The sequence below is a fragment of the Ranitomeya imitator genome, chromosome 3 (assembly GCF_032444005.1).
Source record: "Ranitomeya imitator isolate aRanImi1 chromosome 3, aRanImi1.pri, whole genome shotgun sequence".
Classification (NCBI taxonomy): Eukaryota; Metazoa; Chordata; class Amphibia; order Anura; family Dendrobatidae; genus Ranitomeya; species Ranitomeya imitator.
In genome coordinates, this window is record NC_091284.1 from 25,968,350 (window position 1) to 25,994,855 (window position 26,506).

The 26,506-nt window shown below is 43.0% G+C and overlaps 1 protein-coding gene across 1 annotated transcript in view; it reads right to left on the reverse strand.

Moving 5' to 3' along the window:
- Positions 1-767: 767 nt before the first annotated feature.
- Positions 768-26,506, reverse strand: part of STYXL2 (serine/threonine/tyrosine interacting like 2) — a 72,350-nt gene continuing 46,611 nt past the window's right edge. The window contains exons 4-6 of the mRNA XM_069760596.1: positions 13,863-14,094; positions 9,639-9,856; positions 768-3,743 (exon numbers count right to left, since the gene is read on the reverse strand). Coding sequence (XP_069616697.1) covers positions 1,030-3,743; positions 9,639-9,856; positions 13,863-14,094 — 3,164 coding nt within the window. The 3' untranslated portion in view covers positions 768-1,029. The remainder of the gene's footprint in view (positions 3,744-9,638; positions 9,857-13,862; positions 14,095-26,506) is intronic.

A 26,506-nucleotide genomic window follows, 5' to 3' on the forward strand; every position in this document is an offset into this window, starting at 1 on the left:
TTAGATGATGTCACAGCTCACCTCCTCCTCCTACATAATGACAGATAACACCTCTATATACAGCTGATAACACAGGATCCACCATTCACAATAGGTGATGTCACAGCTCACCTCCTCCTCCTGTACAATGACTGATATCACCTCTATATGCAATAGATAACACAGGATCCACCATTCACAATAGGTGATGTCACAGCTCACCTCCTCCTGTACAATGACTGATAACACCTCTATATACAGTAGATAACACAGGATTCACCATTCACAATAGGGGATGTCACAGCTCACCTCCTCCTGTATAATTACTGATAACACCTCTATATACAGTAGATAACACAGGATTCACCATTCACAATAGGTGATATCACAGCTCACCTCCTCCCTCTGCCTTCACAAAGACCTTTGTCTGGATCAAATCATGCATAGAAAATGCTTCTACACAAGAGTCAGTGCCAGTCTATTTAGTTTGGGCCAAGAGGTCAGTGTAAAACTTACAAAGTTTCTGATTTTTATCAATATAAATGGAGAATTTACTAATTAGAAATAATAATAATTTAGTGTAGTGTATACTGAATAATTATTTTGCAGAGTTTCTGTGTGAAGTGTTCTTTAATTTTCGAATACATTTCATTGTTCACCTGAGAGCAGGACTAGCTACGTACAGATTTACCTCCTGTGACGAGAGTGTCCTCATTCAATAACAGCAAGCAGACATCTTGAGAAAGGTTAGAAACTAAAAAACTGTAAAACTGTAAACGTCTAGACGCTTTAGATTAGATATACTGTATATTTATTATGCTTTCTCTACATACTTGCAAAACACTTTGAGAGACTCAAAAAAAATGGTGGCAAGAGCTCGGCAGGAGATATTTCTGCAACCTGCAATACACAAAGGCCAATGATGCACTGAAACTATTAGCGGGTCAACAATGGCACAAAAAAAAAGAGTTGGACTAGGCAACCGAAAATGGAAAGCTCAGCTTCAGCCTTCACTGAAAACTCATAGATGACGGATTGGAATTTGGAGATTCAGTCCTCCTCTTTGCGTCTCCTGAGTCTTGCTTTCATCTCTTCCTGTCGGCTCCTCCATGCCGCGATGATATCATCATCATCCATTTCTTCTGTTTCTTCTTTAGTCTTTCTATTACGAGAACATCGGCTTCCAGAACTGTTACTTTCTAAGGGATCACTCTCCTCTTCTTCATCGTTCTTAAACGTCCCTGTAAATATTCTTTGGGAGCCTAAATCAGTTGTGTCTGAGATATCGGTATCTTCATGATCTTCTAAGTAACTTCTTCTAGGTTGTCTGGTGGCCGGTAGATCTTCTAACCCATTTCTTTCTTGTAAGTGATCACTTGGATATGGTTCTGGACTCGGCGTTTCATAGACTTTAGCGCGCCTGGTATGATCGTACTCTTCTTCAGAAGACATTGAAAATCTTGATGTGGTCCTGGTTTTGTCTCTGTAGCTCTGATAGGATGAAGAACCTTCTTTGTCCCATGCTGATGACTTCTTAGAGTATCCATTGACTTGAGAGTCCATGTCTCGCTCATCTTCTGATTTTCTTGACCTTTCAGAAGATCTTTCGTTTTGAGACACCGAAGACTTCTCGGTGTTCACACCACTGAGCCAATTGCTTACATTTGTTTGCAAATCTGAATTTGTGTAGTTGGTGCTTGAAAAATTACTGAGATTGCCTAGGTAGGATGTTTTTTCATGTTTTTTATACTCCTGACCAGAGGATAGCTTAGAACTTTGTAATTGGGAGCTTAGAACACTTTTTTTCTTTTCATCTTCGTCTTCTTCTGTACCCTTTGCCTTTTTCTTTCTGTACATGTAGCTCCTCTTGTTGTCAGTGACAACTTTTTCCTTCCGATACTGGGTCAGTTTTTCCGTCAACTCTTCCCTTATTTCATGCTCTTTTTGGTTGAGCTTTTTCAGATCCACGTCATCCATATAAAGTCCAAAGAGTGGGACACTCGTTTGGTTAATTTTCCTCTTAGCGCTTGGTAAATTTGCAGTTGAGCTCGTTGATGAATTATAAGACAATACTGAATCTGAGCCTTTTAAGTCACGGTGCTGAAATCCAGAACCTGAGAGGCACGAACCTCCTGCTGCACCAAGTATGGAAGATCTTTCATCATCCCCTCTTCTTCCCAAATCTCCAGAGGCCATGCTCATTGCTGAAGGTGCTCGGGACATCATCATGATCTCGTTCTGCTTTTGGGCAATTGTTTCATTCACCACATTGGCGATCCAGTTCTGAATACCTGCTATGGAAATGGCATCTGCTCCAGGTGGTAAATTTGGTGGGAGTAATGTAGGAACTTGTGTTTGGCTACCAGAACTTCTAGCCTGGGACTGACGGGACCTGTTGCTCTGCATGCTCAACACTGAGGCTGCATCGTTACCACCGCTAGATGAAGGTGCAATCTGAAAAAGAGCAGATAACGGGATGCTACCACTTATTGAACTTTCATTATCCCAGCCACATATAGATTGACTTTCCTCCAAAGTCTGCTTCGAACGTTCTAAAACCTCAGCTCTCCTTTGTTTGCGCTTGATGCTTGCAGTGTCTTCTCCTTTGGCCAGTTCCACAATTTCCTCCTTATTTTCATTGCCTACTTTCTTCTGATGCTTTAGCTTCCAGGCCTGGTAGGCTGATATGTTTACATCCGATTGACTCATTTGGTCATCCTCTTTCTTTTCACCATTGTCCTCTTTGTTTTGGCCATCTGATGCTTCGGAGTCTTTCTTGTGATACCCAAACTGAATTCTCTTAACTTTCCATCTTTCCAGAGGAGTCAGCTTATGCTTGTTGTTTTTACAAAAGTTGAATAAAGAACTTGCTTCCGAGCAGAGACTTTCTTCATCGATATCCTTCTCCTTCTTTTTCTCCTTCTCGTCGCTCTTTGCGATGGCTTCCTTCTCGATCTCCATGAGCCGCTGGTTCCATATATTCCAGGTACTATCAGTCGATTCAGAGTCGGAGCGCCCTCTGGCCAATCGATTCATTCGACTTGCTTCAAATTGCTGCTTCAACATCCGAATTTCCTGGGAGGTGACACTTTCCACATCACTAATTTCACTTGGTGTATAACATCTCTCACTCATCATAGAACTTCCATCTTCTCCAGGATCTAGGGAATGATATTTTGCATTTTCCTTTTGCCAGTCATAAATCATCTGTCTTAACTGATCATCACCCAATTGAACCACTTCTTCTTCTAGAAGCTTTGCACTTTGCCCCACTTCTTTTTTTGGAACCTCTCTTGATGGAAGTCCTTGTTTTTGTCTCCACTCCGCATAGATCTTCTCCTCCTCGTCTTCGTCGATGAGCGTTGGCTGTTTGGATACTACACTTGACTTTCCCATCATGCTCATGGCACTTCCTATGATACTAGTTGAATCCTCTTCCTCAAAAGTAATGGAGTGAACTTTGGCTCCCATAATGCTCTCTCCATCTTCTACTATGACTATAGAGTGCGCCTTAGCTTCTATGACCGAGCTTTGACTATTGCTATCATCTTCGTCCCCTCCATCAGAGTATTCGCGTTCCTCCAGCAATTTCTCATTAAGATCTCGAAGCTGCATTATGAAACCATCATTGGGGTAGATGGCTCGTTTCTTGCGTAGAGTCATAAGGGCTTCGAGGATGGTCTTGTGATGGAAAATCATCAAATAGGCTGCAACCAGGATGGCAGCCCTGCTCATGCCCATCTCACTGTTCACCAAAACTTTACCTAAGGAAGGAGAGCAGAAAAAAAATTATTGATTTGTAAAATGAGTGCCCGTTAGTTTGTCATCATCATATTGATTATAAGACCACCATTAGATGGAAGGGCACACCTCTAGTATCTTCAAAGACATCAGGAGTGTCCTTTCCACGGTGCCAAGTATTATAAATGTCACATGTAGGCCATAGAAATAAAATAACGTTGGGGAATAAAAATGATCGCTTAAGGGCGCCAAACTAGTTTAAAATAGAATAAATACTCAGCATAACAGGTCTTCCAGCAGGCCCTGTTATGACGTTTACATAGTCTTTCCTAGACTGTGCTTCCAGGTGACAACCTCAACACACCAAAAAGGGCCAGCAATGCTGGCTCAGCAAGTCTCAACCAGAGAATTATCGTTTTTGGTGTTTCAAGAGCAGGACCAGACTAGTGGGGACAAAGTTAGCACTGGAGGTTAACCTGCAGGTGATTAATGTGGGAAGAAAAAAACCCTACATTTTATTCCATAGAACACCCCTTTAAGGTATGCTTCTACAAAGACTCCATAATGGACTCTCATCTTGACGGTCTTGATACATCAGATTGATATATGAAGATCCTACCACTTGGGTCCATCAGTAATCTATGGTTTGGTTGAATCCATCCAAATCCCTTGGGCAACGTCATTGGAGGAAAGGGTCAGCTAAAACGGTAATATTGGATATTTGGGGTATTACGGTAAATAGTTTTACCCTCTACGAAATACAGCAATAAGTCTGGAGATGTCCAACTGCTTCTCCCATAAAAGTTTTAGCAGGCCAAGATGACGGTCTATGGTTATCTCTTTATCCAGGGTTGTACATACTTTAGCAGTATGGGAACAGTTATTCACAGATTCAAAGATTAGGACTTTTTGATAAATTTGCTGTAGGGTCTTCCGTTATGTATAATGCCCTGTGTTCAGCTGCCGCCTCATAGCACAAGGGCGATGCTATTTGTGACGGCTCCAGTGGACATGGGTCAGGTCTCTGGCAAGAAATGATTTATATTCTGGAGGAATTTAGAAGGTGAAAACACAAGGATGATGCTAAAAAAAAGAAATCACAAGATCCAATGTGTGAATGTCATTTACTGCACTGCTGAAAAGCTGTTCATGGGAAAGTCTACTGGGGTTTTACTGAGATGTCAGAGTATTAAGAGATTTATAGCAAATTTTCTAGAAAGACTACTGGAAAAATGTATTTACTTAGAAATGACTGTGTAATTGATTATTTTACACCATTTAAGTACGATAATATGAAATTAGAGCAGATACTCTTATCTATCTATTTACAGGTGCTTGTAACTAAATTAGATTATCATCAAAAATTTAATTTATTTCAGTTCTTCGATACAAAAAGTGAAACTCATATATTCTATAGAGTCATTACACACGGAGCGATCTATTTCACTTGTTTATTACTGTTGATGTTGATGATTATTGCTTACAGCCAATGGAAACACAAAAGTCATTATCTCAGTAATTTAGAATATTTTATAACACCAGCTTGAAAAATGATTTTAATATCCAAAATGTCCTACTGAAATGTATGTTCAGTAAATGCGCTCAATACTTGGACGCGGCTCCTTTTGCATCAATTACTGCCTCAATGCGGTGTGGCATGGAGGCGATCAGCCTGTGGAGCTGCTGAGGGGCTATGGAAACCCAGGTTGCTTTGATAGGAGCCTTCAGCTCGTCTGCATTGTTGGGTCTGGTGTCTCATCTTCCTCTTGACAATACTCCATAGATTCTCTATGGGGTTAAGGTCAGGCGAGTTTGCTGCCAATCAAGCCCAGTGATACTGTTGTTTTTACACCAGGTATTGGTACTTTTGGCAGTGTGGACAGGGGCCAAGTCCTGCTGGAGAATGACATTTCCATCTCCATAAAGCTTGTCGGCAGAGGGAAGCGTGAAGTGGTCTAAAATCTCCTGGTAGACGGCTGCCCTGACTTTGGTCTTGATAAAACCCAGTGGACCTACCCCAGCAGATGACATGGCTCCCCAAACCATCACTGATTGTGGAGACTTCACACCAGACCTCCAGCAGCTTTGATTTTGGCCTCCACTCTTCCTCCAGACTCTGGGACCTGGATTTCCAAATGAAATGCAAAACTTACTTTCATCTGAAAACAACACCTTGGACCGCTGACAACAGTCCGGTTCTTTTCCTCCTTGGCCCAGGTAAGACGCTTCTGGCCTTGTCTATTGGTCATGAGTGGATTGACACAAGGAATGCGACACTTGTAGCCCATGTGCTGGATACGTCTGTGTGTGGTGAAGCAATGACTCCAGCAGCAGTCCACTCCTTGTGAATCTCCCCCACATTATTGAATGGCCTTTTGTGTCTTCCCCTCCTTGTGGAGTATGTCAATGATGCCTTCTGGACATCTGTCAGGTCAGCAGTCTTCCCCATGATTGTGGAGCTACTGAAACAGACTAAAGGGCCTTTATAAACACTTAGGAGCCTTTACAGGTGTTTTTTGCTAATTATTCTAATTTACTGAGATAATGACTTTTGGGTTTTCATTGGCTGTAAGCCATAATCATCAACATTAACAGAAATAAACACGTGAAATAGATCACTCTGTGTGTAATGACTCTAGATGATTTAGGAGTTTCACTTTTTGTATCGAAGAACTGAAATAAACTAACTTTTGATGATATTCTAATTTTGTGAGAAGCACTTGTATCTATCTTATATATATGTAAAAAAGACAAAAACATCTATTTATCTATCTTTCAATTATATAGCTGATATCTATCTATCTTTTATACATCTGATATTTATTTATTTGATATCTAATCCACTCCAGCTATCTACAGTGCCTTTAAAAAGTATTCACACCCTGTAAACTTTTCCACATTACAGCCACAAACTTAAATATATTTACTGGGATTTTATGTGATACCAACACAAAGTAGCGAGTATTTGTGACGAGTAAAGAAATGATACAGGGTTTTCTAATTGTTTTAAAAATATTAATCTGAAAATTATGAGGTGCATTTGTATTAAGGCTTCTTTCACACTTCCGTCTTCCAAATCTGCACAGGATCCATCAAGACGTTGAAATGACGGATCCTGTGCAGATTGCGGAAAACGTGTGCACTGGGCCTGTCTTTCTGACGGACGCGTCGATGCTATGTGCACCTGTTGTGTACGCGACTTCTCAGCGGTTTTCCGCTGCGAAAACGCATACACAACAAAAAACCAGGTTAAAAAAAATTAAAAAAAATCGCAGTATTTTCACCTACCGGCGTTCCTGCGCAGCGATGCTCCCGGCAGCTAGCGTTACTTCCTAGTAATGCATTGCGAAATCTCACGAGAAGCTGCCGGGAGCATTGGTGACGCTGCACGGGAACGCTGGTAGGTAAGAATATTGCGATTTTTTTTTTTTTTTTTTTAACATTATATCTTGTTACTATTGATGCTGCATAGGAAGCATCAATAGTAAAAAGAGAAAGAGAGCGAGCGAGAGAGAATTTCCCTGACGGGAAATTCTTCCACGCATGCTCTCTTTGAAAAGGCGCTGGATTCCTGCTTTCCACAGGCAGCGACGCATCCTGCGCCCATAGGCTTCTATTGTAGCCAGTGACGGGCAGCGCAGGATGCGTCGCTGACCGATTTTCCGACGTGCGTTCCTCTGAACGTTTTCTCTGCCCGACGGACCGTTTTTTTTTAATGCAGGATCCAGTGAAAGACGGATGAAACGGATGGCCATTCGTCACAATCCGTCGCTAATACAAGTCTATGAGAAGATGCAGGATCCTGCATTCTCAAAAAACGACGGATTGTGACGTGAGCTGAAAGACGGAAGTGTGAAAGAGGCCTAAGCCCCCCTGAGTCAATACTTTGTAGGACCACTTTTCACTGCAATTACTGCTGGAAGTCTTGTGGGGTCTGCCTCTATCAGCTTTGCACATCTAGAGGTGACATTTTGCCCCGTCTTTGCAGAGTCTGTCTCGCTCAGTGAGATTGGATGGAGATGTCTGTGATCAGCAATTTTCACGTCTTGTCACAGTCTCACTGGATTTGGGTGACTGGGCAGTTCACGCACATGAATATGCTCTGATCTAAATCCTAAACGCCTCCGTCTCAAGACATTTGCAGCCTCTAACAGGTTTTCCTCCAGGATTGCCCTGTGTTTAACTCCATCCATCTTCCCATCAACTCCTATCAGCTTCCTACCCGTGCTGAAAAAAGCCTCACAGCATGATGCTGCCACCACCATGTGTGACTGTGGGGATGGTGTTTTCAGGGTGGTGTGCAGTGTTTGTTTTCTGCCATATATAGCATTTTGCACTTAACCCAAAAACTTCTCATTTGGTCTCATCTGACCACAGCACTTTCTTCCACATGCTCGCTGTGTTCCCTACATGGCTTTTTGCAAACTGTGAAAGGGACTTTTTATGGTTTGCTTTCAAAAATGTCTTTCTTCTTGCCACTCTTCCATAAAGACCAGATTTTTGGAGTATATGACTAATAGTTATCCTGTGGACAGATTCTCCCACCAGAGCTGTGGATCTCTACAGCTCCTCCAGAATGACTATGGGCCTCTTGGCTTTTTCTCTAATTAGTGCTCTCCATGCTTGGCATGTCAGTTTATGTAGATGACCATGTCTTGGTAGGTTTGCAGTTGTGAGATGTTCAGCGCTTGGGCTGATTTTTTTTATAACCTAACCCTGCTTTACTCTTCTCCATAGCTTTATCCCTGACCTGTCTGGTGGGCTCCTTGGTTTTCATGATGCTGTTTGATCCCTGTTTTCACACAAACCCCTGAGGCCTACACAGAACCGTTGTAGTTATACTGAAAAGAAATCACCCCCAGGTGGACTCATGGCACTAATTATGTGACTTCTTGAGGCAATTGGTCACTCAGGACTTTATTTAGGGGTATCAGACTATAGGAGGGGGCTGAATACTAATGTATCTCACAATTTTAAGATTTATATTTTTAAAATGATTAGAAAACCCTTTATTATTTCCTTTACACGTCACAAATACTAGTAACTTTGTGTCAGCAGATAGAACATTTTCCACTACAGGTCTCGTTTGCTGGCGTGTTGCACTGGTAGGAGGGTGTAATGCGGGTATATGAGTTGAGAAGTATAATGCAGCCATTAATCCAAACTATTCGTGGAAAACCAAAATCTGGCATCTGACGGGCGATTGTGTTGTTATTCCCTCCTTATATTTTTATGCTTTGTTATTCTTACTCCGAAAATAACGTTGCAGCCCTGGTGATTCATCATGGAGTCAGGTCTGTCGTGGCGGTGGATTATTTTTATCCCCCGTCCTGCCAGTGGGGCCCCTATAACTGGGAAAGGGCTGATGTCCACTGAAGAGAAGTGAATGGCAGAATTGTATCACTGCTGCCGAAACGACAACTTACTGTTCTAGAATATGAAAAGTATTGATATCATCTGTGTATCTACAGCATATATAATAAGGGATGTATGACTCTGCTCGATATATTGTTCTTGTTTTGAGTTATTTTGTGTATTATACACCAATCACACTCAAAGCTGCGTTCAGGGAACAGTATATGTATACGGTTAAAAAGATATTCCCATCTTATGACATTTATCGCATATTTAACTTGTCCTTAATGTGCTATAAATGGAGGTCCCACATATTTACCTATCATGGACTAGGTGTCATATCATGTTTTACACTCTAGTCACATCCAAAGCTGCAATCAAAATCCAAATTGTGAGCAGGATGCTGGAGAGAACGTAATGTAGGTGCGAGGCGCAGGAGAGGCGACAGGCTGCGCTGTTTACAGCAGCATGCGGCGTGTCGCATGCAATCAGCAAATTCTGTTTCAATGAATACTCCGACATGACTGACACATTGTACTGATAAGAAAGTAACCGATTATTACCCCTGTAGGTGAGTAACGCTTCATCAAGGAACTCTGCCGCAGGTCGGAAGAACTTGGAGATGTCACATTCCGGAAAGTCGTCGACCTCCACACCCATGTATTGAATTTCCATCCCGGTGTAAAAATTGGGTCCTGTAAAGACGGTGGTGTTGTGTCCGGCATTCAGGATGTGGGTGATGCCCATACGCTTCAGACGCCCCTTGTTGACCGCCACGCTCCTGAAATAAATCAGTAAATCCTGCGTTTGTGAGATCCATCCTATAAAAACCCAGATATATTGATAACTACGATCTAGAAGCTTCTGTCCCCAAGTGTGAGCTCTGGTTATAGCACCACTGTCAGTAACGTGTAGTACTGCGGCCATGGGCGGACATACCGCATGTGCAGCCGGTGCGGCTGCACCGGGGCCCGGAGGTGGAGGGGGTCCTCTGCAGGGTGACTAATAATGAGGGCAATCTGGCCTGTTTATCTGGCCCCGAGGCTCTGGGGGGCCCCTGGCCAGATTGCCCTCATGTGTGGCGGGCACCGAGTGATCCCCGCAGCTCCGCTGCCTACAAGAGAAAATAGCAGCGGAGTGGCGCTACAGGGATCCATCCTGCTTCCTGCCCGCGCTTCCTCTCACACAGACAGCATCGTCGCTGGATGACATAATTATTCAGCGGACGGCTATGCCAGAGAGAGGAAGCTGCCGACGGTGATGCTTCAGCTGCAGGAAAGCGTGTGTAGAGGTGAGTGGTGGGGTGTGTGTGTGTGTGTGTGTGCATGCGTAGCGCTGCGGGGGAATGTGCAGAGAGGTGAATGGTGCTGTGTGTGTAGGTGGAGGAGAGGGCAATGATGGGGTAATGGGGAGAAGGCAATGATGGGGGTGATGGAGAGGGCAATAATGGGGATGGTGGGAGAGGAGGAAATGATGGAAGTGGTGGAATGGGCAATGATGGTGGTGGGGAGAAGGCAATGATTGGAGGTGGTGGAAAGAGCAATAATGGGGATGGTGGGGGAGGAGGAAATGATGGGGGTGGGGGAGAAGGCAATGATGGAAGTGGTGGGGAAGAAGGCAATGATGGAAGTGGTGGAGGAGAAGGCAATGATGGAGGTGGTGGAAAGGGCAATGATGGGAGTGATGGAGAGAGCAATGATGGAGATGGTGGAAAGGGCAATGATGGGGTGGTGGCGGAAAAAGCAATGATGGAGGTGGTGGAAAGAACAATGATGGTGGTGGTGGAATGGGCAATAATGGGGGAGGAGGAAATGATGGAGGTGGTGGAATGGACAATGATCAGGTGGGGGAGAGGACATCAATGGGATGTTTTGGAGGAGGACAATGAGGGGTGGGGGATTGGGATGGGAGGATGGGGGGCTTATAATGGACTTAGGAACAGGGGGAGATGGAGGAAGACATTATTATTGCTTATTATGTCTTAACACAGTCCCTTAGTATAGACTGTACTCACTTATTATGTCTAACACAGTCCCTTAGTATAGAGTGTACGTACTTATTATGTATAACACAGTCCCTTACTATATAGTGTACTCACTAATTCTGTATAACACCATCCTTAATTACATAGTTTCCTCTTTTATTATGTGTAACATCATCCCTTGTTACGGACCATTCTCTCTAGTTATATATGATGCCATCCCTTATTATATAGCTTCCTCTGCTGTTATGTACAGTGCTGTCTCTTACATAGTGTATTCTTGTTAATTTTGTTATTCACAGCTCCCTCTTTTATTACATAGTCCCCTCTCTTTTTAGATATAAAATGACTGCTGATGGAGGAGCCGGTGACCAGACGACCAGTCCATCATCTCCTCTATTAAAAAAGAAGCTTTCCCATGCTCCATCAGCCATCATTGCATTATACAGCTAACAAGACAGGACGGTATGTAATAAAAAACAGGGCTCTATATAATCCAATATGTAAGGGACGGTACTGTATATAACAAGAGACAGCTCTGTATAATAATATACATAATAAAGCAGACTATGTAATATACACTACTCAAAAAAATAAAGGGAACACTAAAATCCCACATCCTAGATATCACTGAATGAAATATTCCAGTTGTAAATCTTTATTCATTACGTAGTGGAATGTGTTGAGAACAATAAAACTTAAAAATGGTCAATGTAAATCACAACTAATATCCCACGGAGGTCTGGAGTTGGAATGATACTCAAAATCAAAGTGGAAAATAAAGTTACAGGCTGATCCAACTTCAGTGGAAATACCTCAAGACAAGGAAATGATGCTCAGTAGTGTGTGTGGCTTCCACGTGCCTGTATGATCTCCCTACAACGCCTGAGCATGCTCCTGATGAGGCGGCGGATAGTCTCCTGAGGGATCTCCTCCCAGACCTGGACTAAGGCATCCGCCAACTCCTGGACAGTCTTTGGTGCAACCTGACGTTGGTGGATGGAGCGAGACATGATGTCCCAGATGTGTTCAATCGGATTCAGGTCTGGGGAACGGGCGGGCCAGTCCATAGCTTCAATGCCTTCATCTTGCAGGAACTGCTGACACACTCCAGCCACATAAGGTCTGGCATTGTCCTGCATTAAGAGGAACCCATGGCCAACCGCACCAGCATATGGTCTCACAAGGGGTCTGAGGATCTCATCTCTCGGTACATAATGGCAGTCAGGCTACCTCTGGTGAGCACATGGAGGGCTGTATGACCCTCCAAAGAAATGCCACCCACACCATTACTGACCCACTGCCAAATCGGTCATGCTGAAGGATGTTGCAGGCAGCAGATCGCTCTCCACGGCGTCCCCAGACTGTTCCTCCTTGTACAAAGGCTGAGGTAGCGGTCCTTCTGCTGGGATGTTGCCCTCCTACTGCCCCCTCTACGTCTCCTGGTGTACTGGCCTGGTAGCACCTCCAGCCTCTGGACACTACGCTGACAAATACAACAAACCTTCTTGCCACAGCTAGCATTGATGTGCCATCCTGGAGGAGCTGCACTACCTGAGCCACTTGTGTGGGTTTTAGAGTCCATCTCATGCTACCACAAGTGTGAAAGCACAACCAACATTCAAAAGTGACCAAAACAGCCTGAAAACATTGGTACTGAGATGTGGTCTGTGATCCCCACCTGCAGAACTGCTCCTTTATTGAGGGTGTCTTGATAATTGCCAATAACTTCCATCTGTTGTCTATTCCATTTGCACAACAGCATGTGAAATTGATTGTCAATCAGTGTTGCTTCCTAAGTGGATAGTTTGATCTCACATAATTTTGATTTACTTGGGAGTTATAAATAAAAATACCGCGCTATAAGGGGTCCAATTGAGACTGGCTGTTCAAATAGACAAATATAAATATATTCCTAAATATGATTCAAATTCATATATACAACACTATTGCCCATTACCATTCAATAATCACTGAGAAAACTAGTAGACCTAATATTGGCCCAAATCTCTGCCACACATGGATATATGTGTCAGCCTCAAAACTGCACTAAACAGCACTTGTCAATAAATTCCGTTCGCAATTGCACACCTAAATGCACCACATACCTTATGATTTCATGGAGGTCAGTTTGGTTAGGTCTCCTAGTCTGGCAGGTGAAGGATTAGATAATGTGCAAGTGTCCACTCCCCAGGTGGATAAAAGTTTACCGCAAGTACATGCAGGGCTGAATGGATGAACTCTGTGCATACACTGCCCGATGGTTTTCGTCAGAAGAAGTGCGGCACACTTCTAAATGCGTTGGTTGTTTCTGGCCCCAGTGAGACTTCATAGTCAAGTGACGTCACGCGCGGCTGAACAGTATCTGCCATTTTTTCTATTTCTCTGTGTAACCAGGAACACCACCGGCCGGGACGTCCCTGGCTCTGCACGGAACTGCAATCTCTCTCCGCCTACCGCACAAACGCACAGAGTTCATCCACTCAGCCCTGCATGAACTTGCAGTAAACTTTTATCCACCTGGGGAGTGGCAGTGGACACTTGCACATTATCTAATCCTTCACCTGCCAGACTAGGAGACCTAACCAAACTGACCTCCGTGAAACTGACCTCCCAGAAGAGGCATGATACTATGTTAGAGTCCCGTCAAAGAATTGGCCTCATCATGGTTGATGGGCTCTCCTGAATTGGCCAATGTATGTGCTAAGTACCTTCATTTCTATAAGTATATTCTGTATAGCAGTAATGCAGTTAATATTTTCATTCATCCATGTAAAGTTGTTGTCTTCTATAATTTAAGACTCACTTTTCGGAGATGAAGACATTGGGCCAGACTTCATCGACCTCGTTGAGTGGAGATTCCATATGGTCCTTGAGAAGTTCTCTCTGCAGATCCATGACACATGGGGTGTTGAACAAGCTCCGGTCGTCTATCTTCTCCTTGACACGGTTGTAGAGGTCTTCCACGAAAAGTTGTTCGGCCGACTCCAGGAGCTCTGGGCTCATGGGCTCCACCTTCACCTCTTTGGTCTTCAGCTCTGCCAGGGAGATAAAAATGCCAAATATGTTTGCATCACAAGTCAAGGTGAAAGATACTGCTGTTGCTTTGGGCAGAAGGCTTTGCTAACTCCTTTTCCCAAACCTCACTCTTTAATGATGCCAAAAAAATAAGAACTACACCCAGGGTCTCTCCTGGTACGGTGAGGTACAAGGAGATATGTGAGAATGACTGGAGGGGGACTTTGGTCATTCTCACCCATCTCAGCCTATCAGGTGAGGTTCAGAAACTTTTGCAAAATTCCAGCTCTTTGGCAAACAAGTTCCTCTCTAAAATATTGCTTGTGTACCATAATGACAGTCTCCATTAACAGTACCAGGGTTCTTTATAACATGTGCCAGTCAGTAGCCCCCCAGTAGTGCTAGCAACATAACAGTGCCCTCATTAACAATATCAGCCTGTGAGTACCCCCATTAATAGTGCCAAAATATCCCTATTAGCACTGTTAGTAACCCTGATAAGTAGTAGCCAGCTAGAAAGTGTTTCTGTAAGTGTTAGCCAGGAATTTCCACCATAACAGTGCCCCCTGTGATAATGTTATCCTAAGAGTACCCTGTTGTCAGTGCCAGAATAAAAGTGTTCCCATAAAAAGTGGTAGTTGGAGAAGATACAGTTGGGAAAATAAGTAATTGATCCGCTGCCGATTTTGCAGGTTTTCCCACCTACAAAGAATAGAGAGGTCTGTAATTTTTATTGTAGGTACACTTCACCTATGAGAATCAGAATCTAAAAAATAAAACCATACATAATTAATTTGCATTTTATTTCATGAAATAAGTGGTCAGCGACCAACCAGCAAGAATTTGGCTCTCACAGACCTGTTAGTTTTTCTTTAAGAAGCCTTCTACTCTGCGCTCATTACCTGAATTAATTGCACCTGTTTGAAGACACCTGTCCACACACTCAATCACACTCCAACCTCTCCACCATGGCCAGGACCAAAGAGCTGTCTAAGGACATCAGGGACAAAATTGTAGATCTGCACAAGGCTGGGATGGGCTACAGGACAATAGGCAAGAACTTGGTGAGAAGAAGCAACTCTTGGCGCAATTATTAGAAAATGACTGTCAATCGTCCTCGGTCTGGGGTTCCATGCGAGATCTCGCCTCGTGGGGTAAGGATGATTCCAAAAAAGGTCAGGAATCAGCCCAGAACTACACAGGAGGACCTGGTCAATGGCCTGAAGAAAGCTGGGACCACAGTCTCAAACATTACCATTAGTAACACACTATGCCGTCATGGATTAAAATCCTGCAGGACACGCAAGGTCCTCCTGCGCACGCCAGCACATGTCCAGGACCGTTTAACATTCGCCAATGACCATCTGGATGATCCAGAGGAGGCATGAGAGAAGGTCATGTGGTCAGATGAGACCAAAATGGAACTTTTTGGTATCAACTCCTCTCGACATGTTTGGAGGAAGAAGAAGGATGAGTGCAACCCCAAGAACACAGTCCCAACCGTGAAGCATGGTGGCAGAAACATCATACTTTGGGGGTGCTTTTCTGCAAACAGCACAGGACAAGTGCACAGTATTGAAAGGAGGATGGATGGGGTCATGTATAGTGAGATTTTGGCTATCAACCTCCTCTCAATAAGAGTATTGAAGATGGGTTGTGGCTGGGTCTTCCAGAAACACATAAGCAGGGCAACTAAGGAGTCGCTCCATAAGACACATTTCAAGTTCCTGGAGTGGCCTAGCTAGTCTCCAGACCTGAACCCAATAGACAATCTATGGAGGGAGGTGAAACTCAATGTTGCCCAGTGACAGCCCCGAAACCTGCAGGATCTGGAGATGATCTGTATGGAGGAGGGGGCCAATATCCCTACTGCAGTGTGTGCAAACCTGGTCAAGAACCACAGAAAACGTCTGACCTCTGTAACTGCAAACAAAGGTTTCTGCACCAAATATTAAGTTCTGTTTTTCTATGGCATCAAATACTTATTCAATGTAATAAAATGCAAATTAATTATGTAAAAATCCTACAATGTGATTTTCGGGATTATATTTTTCTAATTCTGTCTCTCACAGGTGAAGTGTACCTACGATAAAAATACAGACCTCTCCATTCTTTGTAGTTGGGAAAACAATGCCCTTGTGTAGAGTGCTGGCCAGGGAGTGCCCATATAACAGTACCCCAATTATCAACGACAGCCTGATAGTATTCCCGGTAACATTGCTAGATGATAGTGCCCCTTATAAATTGTACTAACTGGTGTCTCTGATAAGAAAAATGGTTATAAAGCGTCCTTGTTAGCAGTTCTGCCCAGATAAACGGTGTCTCCAAAACAGTGCCAGCCAGAGTCCCAGATAACAGCTCTGGCTATAAAGAGTCCTTGTCTATAGTTCTAGAGAGAGCCCCCATTAACAGTGTCAGGTAGAACGTGTTCCCATAAATCTTGCTAGCCAGAAAGTGTCCATAATAACTGTTTGCCAAAAAAATACCCTTGTACACTGAAAGCCAGAGAGTGCCCAGATAAATAGTGCCCTAATTAATAATGACCCCCAGATAGACTGTGCCCCTTATAAACTTGGCTAGCCAGTGTCCTTAGTGCTGGCGGACAAGTCACCTTGTAAATGGTACAAGCCTAGGACAGTCCACTTAATTAAACCATCATTAACAGTGCCAGATAGAAAGTGTCCCCATTACCAGTTCTAGCCAGAGTCCCTATAGACAGCGCTCATCCATAAAGTGTCCTATCACAGTGCCCACTAGACACTACCCGTATACAGTGCCCCCATTTATAGTCATCCTTAAAGTACCCCCATTCATAGTGCAAACCATAAACATCCTGTAAGCAGAAAATGCACTCGTGGGGTATCCTACTGACCCCTTTAAGCAGCACCAGACAGAAAATGTCGCCTTGAACAGTACCCACAGTGATAATGCCAGAAAGAAAATGCCTCTCTATAAGCAGTACCATGCTCATAAATCATGCCCCTATTAACAGTGGCAATACACCCCTGAGCAGTGCCAGATAGGAGGAACCAAACAATGTCCCCATAAACAGCACCCCTATTAACAGTACCATTCGTAAAATGCCTCTAAATGCAGTGCCAGTCAGGGGTCATCTGTTATGATCTGGTGGCCTAGGAGCAGCATGAGACGGACTCTGGAGAAGGTGGTCCCTGTACTGACCGCAAACCCTGAACCTAGCAGCGCAACTAGAAGTAGCCGTGGGGGGTACCTAACACTCCCTAGACCCCTCGGCACAGCCTCAGAACTAACTTCCCCTAAAGACAGAAACAGGAAACCTATCTTGCCTCAGAGAAAATCCCCAAAGGATAGATAGCCCCCCACAAATATCGACGGTGAGAGGAGAGGGAAATAACATACGCAGATATGAAATCAGAATTTAGCATAGGAGGCCATACTAGCTAAAAAGAAAGAATAGAACAGAGTACTATGCGGTCAGTAAAAAACACTAGAAAATATCCACCACAGAAAATACAAGTCACCACATCTGACTAAAGACAGGGAGAGTATATCTGCATCTCCAGAGAAATAGCTTGGCTGCAAAAAAAACCTTCACAGACAAAGCTGGACAAGACAAAAACATGAATATGCACTGAACTATAAGGTCCACAGCAGGAGGACAGCAAAAACAAAGCCAGGACTTATCTTTGTAGAAAAGCACAGCAAACTGGAAAGACCAGCAGGGAAGTGAATCCTTAAAAGAACAATGGACAACTGGCAGGGACTAAAGAGTTCTGCAAGGCTATATACCCCAGTCAGTTTTGCAATTAGTAGATACACCTGTCCAATCCTGCAGTCCAGGCACAACTGCATTACCCTCTACAACCACCGGAGGGAGCCCAAAAGCTGAATTCACAACAGTCCCCATAAACAGCGCCATCACACTTTGCCTCCCTGCCCTGGTCTCGATCTGTAGAGATCACTGCCAATAAAATGGGTTCATAGCCCAAAGACCGATGGCTGCTGACGAAAAGTTTCTTTCCCAGAGCTCTACCCTTGTTTTGGTGAGTTGCCGAGACTGAGCACTACCACAATTTATTACTTGCGTGGTTCCCCTTTAATCATGACTTGGGTATAGCACAAATGTCCAATGGTTTTTTGATGGTTTTAGAAGAATGGTAAAAGTGAGGCTCGGCCTCTGGCGCATTTTTTTTCGTAGTCAGCATTATATAAATACTTCTTTTGCTGCCATCATCAGTTTCTCAGCTTTTTCTCGTTCTGTGCAGTGTAAAAGAAAAAAAAAGTCCCGTGCTGCTTCCTATAAACGTGGGTAGCTTGATACCATCAGCAATATACTATTGATAATTGGAAACCATCAGCAATACACTACTGATAATTGGAAACCATCAGCAATATACTATTGTTAATTGGAAACCATCAGCAGTATACTGTTTTTCATGTGCTTTTGATACTAAGATGATACAAAAAGATGAACAAAGCAATATAGTACATACAATTACATAGTATAAAAGGGATAACAAAAAAATTATTAAACCTGTGTCACGGAAAAAAGCTGAATTTGGGTTTGTGTATCTTGTCAGTCCTGGAAGGCACCGCTTGCTGTGGGTTCTGTCCATTTTCCTAAGGAGTCCCTCCCTCCGTTAAATTCACCTGAATTTGGAGGGAACAATCTTCAGCCATGGAGGCGGGGTTTTTGGGTGTTTGATTCACCCTTTCCTTACCCGCCGGCTGCATGCTGGCTGCAATATTGGATTGAAGTTCATTCTCTGTTCTCCATAGTACACGCCTGCGCAAGGTAAGATTACCTTAGGAAAATGGACAGAACCCACAGCAAGCGGTGCCTTCCAGGACTGACAAGATACACAAACCCAAATTCAGCTTTTTTTTTTTTAGCTGAAGGTTATGGCCGCATACTTCCTGTTTATGAGCTCATATGGGGGTTGGTTGTGGGATGTGTTAGGTCTTTTAGCATTTAATGAGATCCCTAACTTACAGGATATCTTCACCCTTCACCCTGGAGATCCCGGGTCGTAGACATTGTCTTTATGTTTCCGATTGCGATTTTAACTTTCTATAGAGATGATACATGGCATGGATAGCATCATCCGTCCGATTGTTATTAAGTTGGAGGAGTTAGAATTACCTTATGGTGATGTGAATGAATGCGTTCAGTTTGTCCCTTTGTCGCTACGACTCTGAAACTATATCTCCCATAAATATCGGATCCATGCAAACCCCAATATTCATCACTGATCAGTGGCTCCAAAAAGTCTCAGAACTGTGCTTTGATCAGAGGAAGCTTATGTCTGGGAAGTGTGCTTTGCCTCTGCGTAATCCCAGATTTGGTGTCTGGCTGTCAGAACAAATCTCCGGATGTAATTACCTGGTTACTGTAGGAGGTCCCTACTTCAATGTAGGTTGCAGTGTCAGCTCTCTCACTCCTCCAGTTATAATTAGTTTATCTCTTCCTGAGCTACAATTAAGCCCATATATTCAATGTGAGGTCCTTCTTCAGTGGAGGTTGAAGTGTCGGCTCTTTCTCCCTTCCCCAGTTATAATTATTCCCATTTGGTATCACCGTATTCGCACTGACGAGGAGAATCGTGTCATCGGGTCATTTTTACCTAACTGAAAAATAATAACAGTTTGCAGTTTTATAGTCTGGAATATACATAAAATCTTAATTTTTGGGACCTTAAGGAACATTTAACTCTTAATAATTGAATATTTTGATATTTTTGATTATCTTTGCACTCAGTGCTCCCCGCGCTGGGCCGAGTTCCCACACACCACAGTAAGAAGCACTGAACCTGGTAAGTACAGCCGGCTCAGTCTCTGACTCTTCCCCATCCTGCTCTTTACCAGTAAAAATCTTTGTCGGAGCTTCTGAGGGCGTCAGAAGTATTTTGTGAAAGCAGAAGTTGGACTGTAAGGAGACATCAAAGATGCTGAGAGCTCAGTACAGGGCGCATATGTCGGCTTTGATTTTAAGTCCTTCAGTGGTAAAGATTGCTGGAAAATTCCTGTGGAGCAGAAAATGCCGGCTATTTATTTGACTGCATTAAACCTGATGTGTCAGGATCTTCTTTTAAGAGCATTTCTACTGAAAAATCAAAAGGCAATGACCTGAAAATACAAGTCCCTTAGCCACCCTTCAGTGTAAAACCTTCATATACTCTTCAGCCATAATCTACTGTATTTTACATGGATAATACATCTCCTGAGTTACATCTTTTATTGTACTCCAGAGCAGCACTCACTATTCTGCTGGTGCAGTCACTGTGTACCTACATTACATTACTGATCCTGAGTTACATCCTGTATTATACCCCAGAGCTGCGCTCACTATTCTGCTGGTGCAGTCACTGTGTACATACATTACATTACTGATCCTGAGTTACATCCTGTATTATACTCCAGAGCAGCACTCACTATTCTGCTGGTGCAGTCACTGTGTACATACATTACATTACTGATCCTGAGTTACATCCTGTATTATACTCCAGAGCTGCACTCACTATTCTGCTGGTGCAGTCACTGTGTACATACATTACATTACTGATCCTGAGTTACATCCTGTATTATACTCCAGAGCTGCACTCACTATTCTGCTGGTGCAGTCGCTGTGTACATACATTACTTTACTGATCCTGAGTTACATCCTGTATTATACCCCAGAGCTGCACTCACTATTCTGCTGGTGCAGTCACTGTGTACATACATTACATTACTGATCCTGAGTTACATCCTGTATTATACCCCAGAGCTGCACTCACTATTCTGCTGGTGCAGTCACTGTGTACATACATTACATTACTGATCCTGAGTTACATCCTGTATTATACCCCAGAGCTGCACTCACTATTCTGCTGGTGCAGTCACTGTGTACATACATTACATTACTGATCCTGAGTTACATCCTGTATTATACCCCAGAGCTGCACTCACTATTCTGCTGGTGCAGTCACTGTGTACATACATTACATTACTGATCCTGAGTTACATCCTGTATTATACTCCAGAGCTGCACTCACTATTCTGCTGGTGCAGTCAATTACATTACTGATCCTGAGTTACATCCTGTATTATACCCCAGAGCTGCACTCACTATTCTGCTGGTGCAGTCACTGTGTACATACATTACATTACTGATCCTGAGTTACATCCTGTATTATACCCCAGAGCTGCACTCACTATTCTGCTGGTGCAGTCACTGTGTACATACATTACATTACAGATCCTGAGTTACATCCTGTATTATACTCCAGAGCTGCACTCACTATTCTGCTGGTGCAGTCACTGTGTACATACATTACATTACTGATCCTGAGTTACATCCTGTATTATACCCCAGAGCTGCACTCACTATTCTGCTGGTGCAGTCACTGTGTACATACATTACATTACAGATCCTGAGTTACATCCTGTATTATACTCCAGAGCTGCACTCACTATTCTGCTGGTGCAGTCACTGTGTACATACATTACATTACTGATCCTGAGTTACATCCTGTATTATACTCCAGAGCTGCACTCACTATTCTGCTGGTGCAGTCTCTGTGTACATACATTACATTACTGATCCTGAGTTACATCCTGTATTATACTCCAGAGCTGCACTCACTATTCTGCTGGTGCAGTCACTGTGTACATACATTACATTACAGATCCTGAGTTACTTCCTGTATTATACTCCAGAGCGGTACTCACTATTCTGCTGGTGCAGTCACTGTGTACATACATTACATTACTGATCCTGAGTTACATCCTGTATTATACCCCAGAGCTGCACTCACTATTCTGCTGGTGCAGTCACTGTGTACATACATTACATTACTGATCCTGAGTTACATCCTGTATTATACTCCAGAGCTGCACTCACTATTCTGCTGGTGCAGTCACTGTGTACATACATTACATTACTGATCCTGAGTTACATCCTGTATTATACTCCAGAGCTGCACTCACTATTCTGCTGGTGCAGTCACTGTATACATACATTACATTACTGATCCTGAGTTACATCCTGTATTATACTCCAGAGCGGTACTCACTATTCTGCTGGTGCAGTCACTGTGTACCTACATTACATTACTGATCCTGAGTTACATCCTGTATTATACTCCAGAGCTGCACTCACTATTCTGCTGGTGCAGTCACTGTGTACATACATTACATTACTGATCCTGAGTTACATCCTGTATTATACTCCAGAGCGGTACTCACTATTCTGCTGGTGCAGTCACTGTGTACATACATTACATTACTGATCCTGAGTTACATCCTGTATTATACTCCAGAGCTGCACTCACTATTCTGCTGGTGCAGTCACTGTGTACATACATTACATTACTGATCCTGAGTTACATCCTGTATTATACTCCAGAGCTGCACTCACTATTCTGCTGGTGCAGTCACTGTGTACATACATTACATTACTGATCCTGAGTTACTTCCTGTATTATACTCCAGAGCTGCACTCACTATTCTGCTGGTGCAGTCTCTGTGTACGTACATTACATTACTGATCCTGAGTTACATCCTGTATTATACTCCAGAGCTGCACTCACTATTCTGCTGGTGCAGTCACTGTGTACATACATTACATTACAGATCCTGAGTTACTTCCTGTATTATACTCCAGAGCGGTACTCACTATTCTGCTGGTGCAGTCACTGTGTACATACATTACATTACTGATCCTGAGTTACATCCTGTATTATACCCCAGAGCTGCACTCACTATTCTGCTGGTGCAGTCACTGTGTACATACATTACATTACTGATCCTGAGTTACATCCTGTATTATACTCCAGAGCTGCACTCACTATTCTGCTGGTGCAGTCACTGTGTACATACATTACATTACTGATCCTGAGTTACATCCTGTATTATACTCCAGAGCTGCACTCACTATTCTGCTGGTGCAGTCACTGTATACATACATTACATTACTGATCCTGAGTTACATCCTGTATTATACTCCAGAGCGGTACTCACTATTCTGCTGGTGCAGTCACTGTGTACCTACATTACATTACTGATCCTGAGTTACATCCTGTATTATACTCCAGAGCTGCACTCACTATTCTGCTGGTGCAGTCACTGTGTACATACATTACATTACTGATCCTGAGTTACATCCTGTATTATACTCCAGAGCGGTACTCACTATTCTGCTGGTGCAGTCACTGTGTACATACATTACATTACTGATCCTGAGTTACATCCTGTATTATACTCCAGAGCTGCACTCACTATTCTGCTGGTGCAGTCACTGTGTACATACATTACATTACTGATCCTGAGTTACATCCTGTATTATACTCCAGAGCTGCACTCACTATTCTGCTGGTGCAGTCACTGTGTACATACATTACATTACTGATCCTGAGTTACTTCCTGTATTATACTCCAGAGCTGCACTCACTATTCTGCTGGTGCAGTCACTGTGTACATACATTACATTACTGATCCTGAGTTACATCCTGTATTATACCCCAGAGCTGCACTCACTATTCTGCTGGTGCAGTCACTGTGTACATACATTACATTACTGATCCTGAGTTACATCCTGTATTATACCCCAGAGCTGCACTCACTATTCTGCTGGTGCAGTCACTGTGTACATACATTACATTACTGATCCTGTTACATCCTGTATTATACTCCAGAGCTGCACTCACTATTCTGCTGGCGCAGTCACTGTGTACATACATTACATTACTGATCCTGAGTTACATCCTGTATTATACTCCAGAGCTGCACTCACTATTCTGCTGGTGCAGTCACTGTGTACATACATTACATTACTGATCCTGTTACATCCTGTATTATACTCCAGAGCTGCACTCACTATTCTGGTGCAGTCACTGTGTACATACATTACATTACTGATCCTGAGTTACATCCTGTATTATACTCCAGAGCTGCTCTCACTATTCTGGTGCAGTCACTGTGTACATACATTACATTACTGATCCTGAGTTACATCCTGTATTATACCCCAGAGCTGCACTCACTATTCTGCTGGTGCAGTCACTGTGTACATACATTACATTACTGATCCTGAGTTACATCCTGTATTATACCCCAGAGCTGCACTCACTATTCTGCTGGTGCAGTCACTGTGTACATACATTACATTACTGATCCTGTTACATCCTGTATTATACTCCAGAGCTGCACTCACTATTCTGCTGGCGCAGTCACTGTGTACATACATTACATTACTGATCCTGAGTTACATCCTGTATTATACTCCAGAGCTGCACTCACTATTCTGCTGGTGCAGTCACTGTGTACATACATTACATTACTGATCCTGAGTTACATCCTGTATTATACCCCAGAGCTGCACTCACTATTCTGCTGGTGCAGTCACTGTGTACATACATTACATTACTGATCCTGAGTTACATCCTGTATTATACCCCAGAGCTGCACTCACTATTCTGCTGGTGCAGTCACTGTGTACATACATTACATTACTGATCCTGAGTTACATCCTGTATTATACTCCAGAGCTGCACTCACTATTCTGCTGGTGCAGTCACTGTGTACATACATTACATTACTGATCCTGAGTTACATCCTGTATTATACCCCAGAGCTGCACTCACTATTCTGCTGGTGCAGTCACTGTGTACATACATTACATTACTGATCCTGAGTTACATCCTGTATTATACTCCAGAGCTGCACTCACTATTCTGCTGGTGCAGTCACTGTGTACATACATTACATTACTGATCCTGTTACATCCTGCATTATACCCCAGAGCTGCACTCACTATTCTGCTGGTGCAGTCACTGTGTACATACATTACATTACTGATCCTGAGTTACCTCCTGTATTACACTCCAGAGCTGCACTCACTATTCTGCTGGTGCAGTCACTGTGTACATACATTACATTACTGATCCTGAGTTACATCCTGTATTATACTCCAGAGCTGCACTCACTATTCTGCTGGTGCAGTCACTGTGTACATACATTACATTACTGATCCTGAGTTACATCCTGTATTATACCCCAGAGCGGTGTGGGGGGTGGGGGGGGGGCAGTTACTATTTCTACATTAGTTGACTGAGCAAGCTTTTTTTAAGTAATGAACAAGCATGGTATCCTGGGAGATTTCAGCTCTGAAGTTTGCAGAATTGTTAATGAAACTCTGGAGTATAGTTCAGGCTGCTCAGAAGGGGCAGAATATCTATCTTTTCATTGAGAATTTGGTGTAAAATCCAACACAGTTTATAATCTTTCCTGAGCAACCCAATAATTAAAAAGAACGTGCTGAAGAGAAGGAAGGAGCATCCGGCGAGGGCCCCCAAATAACGAGAGCGTATGACATTAAAAATGGATGGCGTGCCTTCCTCACACATACTGGTATCAGTGGTTACATGCTGAAAATTACACGGCTGGAGAGAGTGACCTCAAAAATTAACTCAATTGCTGAGTAAGGGGTCAGGAAGGGATTTGCCCCCCATGAGAATATATTAGTGACAGCCGGGTAGGAGGGAGGTGGAATTCATTTTCTAACGGCTTCATGTGGATAAAATGTAGAAAGATTGTAAAATTAGTGACTATGGAGAAAATTTTGTAAAATATCTATCTATTATATATCTATGTATCTATCTCTGTATCTATTAATAATACGGTAATAAATAATAATAATCTTTATTTTTATATAGTGCTAACATATTCCGCAGCGCTTTACAGTTTTGCACACATTATCATCACTGTCCCCGATGGGGCTCACAATCTAGAATCTATTATCTATCTATTATCTATCTATTATCTATCTATTATCTATTATTTATCTGTTATCTATCTATCTTTCTGTTATCTATATATTTATCTATCTACTAGATGGTGGCCCGATTCTAACGCATTGGGTATTCTAGAATATGTATGTATATAGCAGCCACATAGTATATAGCACAGGCCACGTAGTATATAGGAGCCATGTAGTATATAGCATGCAAATAGTACGTGGCCTGTGCTATATAGTATGTGGCTGTTATATACATACGTACATATTGTAGAATACCCGATGCGTTAATACAGGCCACGCAATATATAGCACAGCCCAAACAGTATATAACACAGCCCACGCAGTATATAGCAGCCACGTAGTATATAACACAGGCCACACAATATATAGCACAGCCCACGGAGTACAAAACACAGGCCACATAGTATGTAACACTGGCCACGTAGTATATAGCAGCCATGTAGTATTTAGCACTGCCCACGTAGTATATAGGAGCCATGTAGCATATAGTACTGCCCACGGAGTACAAAACACAGGCCACATAGTATGTAACACTGGCCACGTAGTATATAGCAGCCATGTAGCATATAGTACTGCCCACGTAGTATATAGCAGCCATGTAGTATATAGTACTGTCCACCTAGTATATAGCAGCCATGTAGTATATAACACTGCCC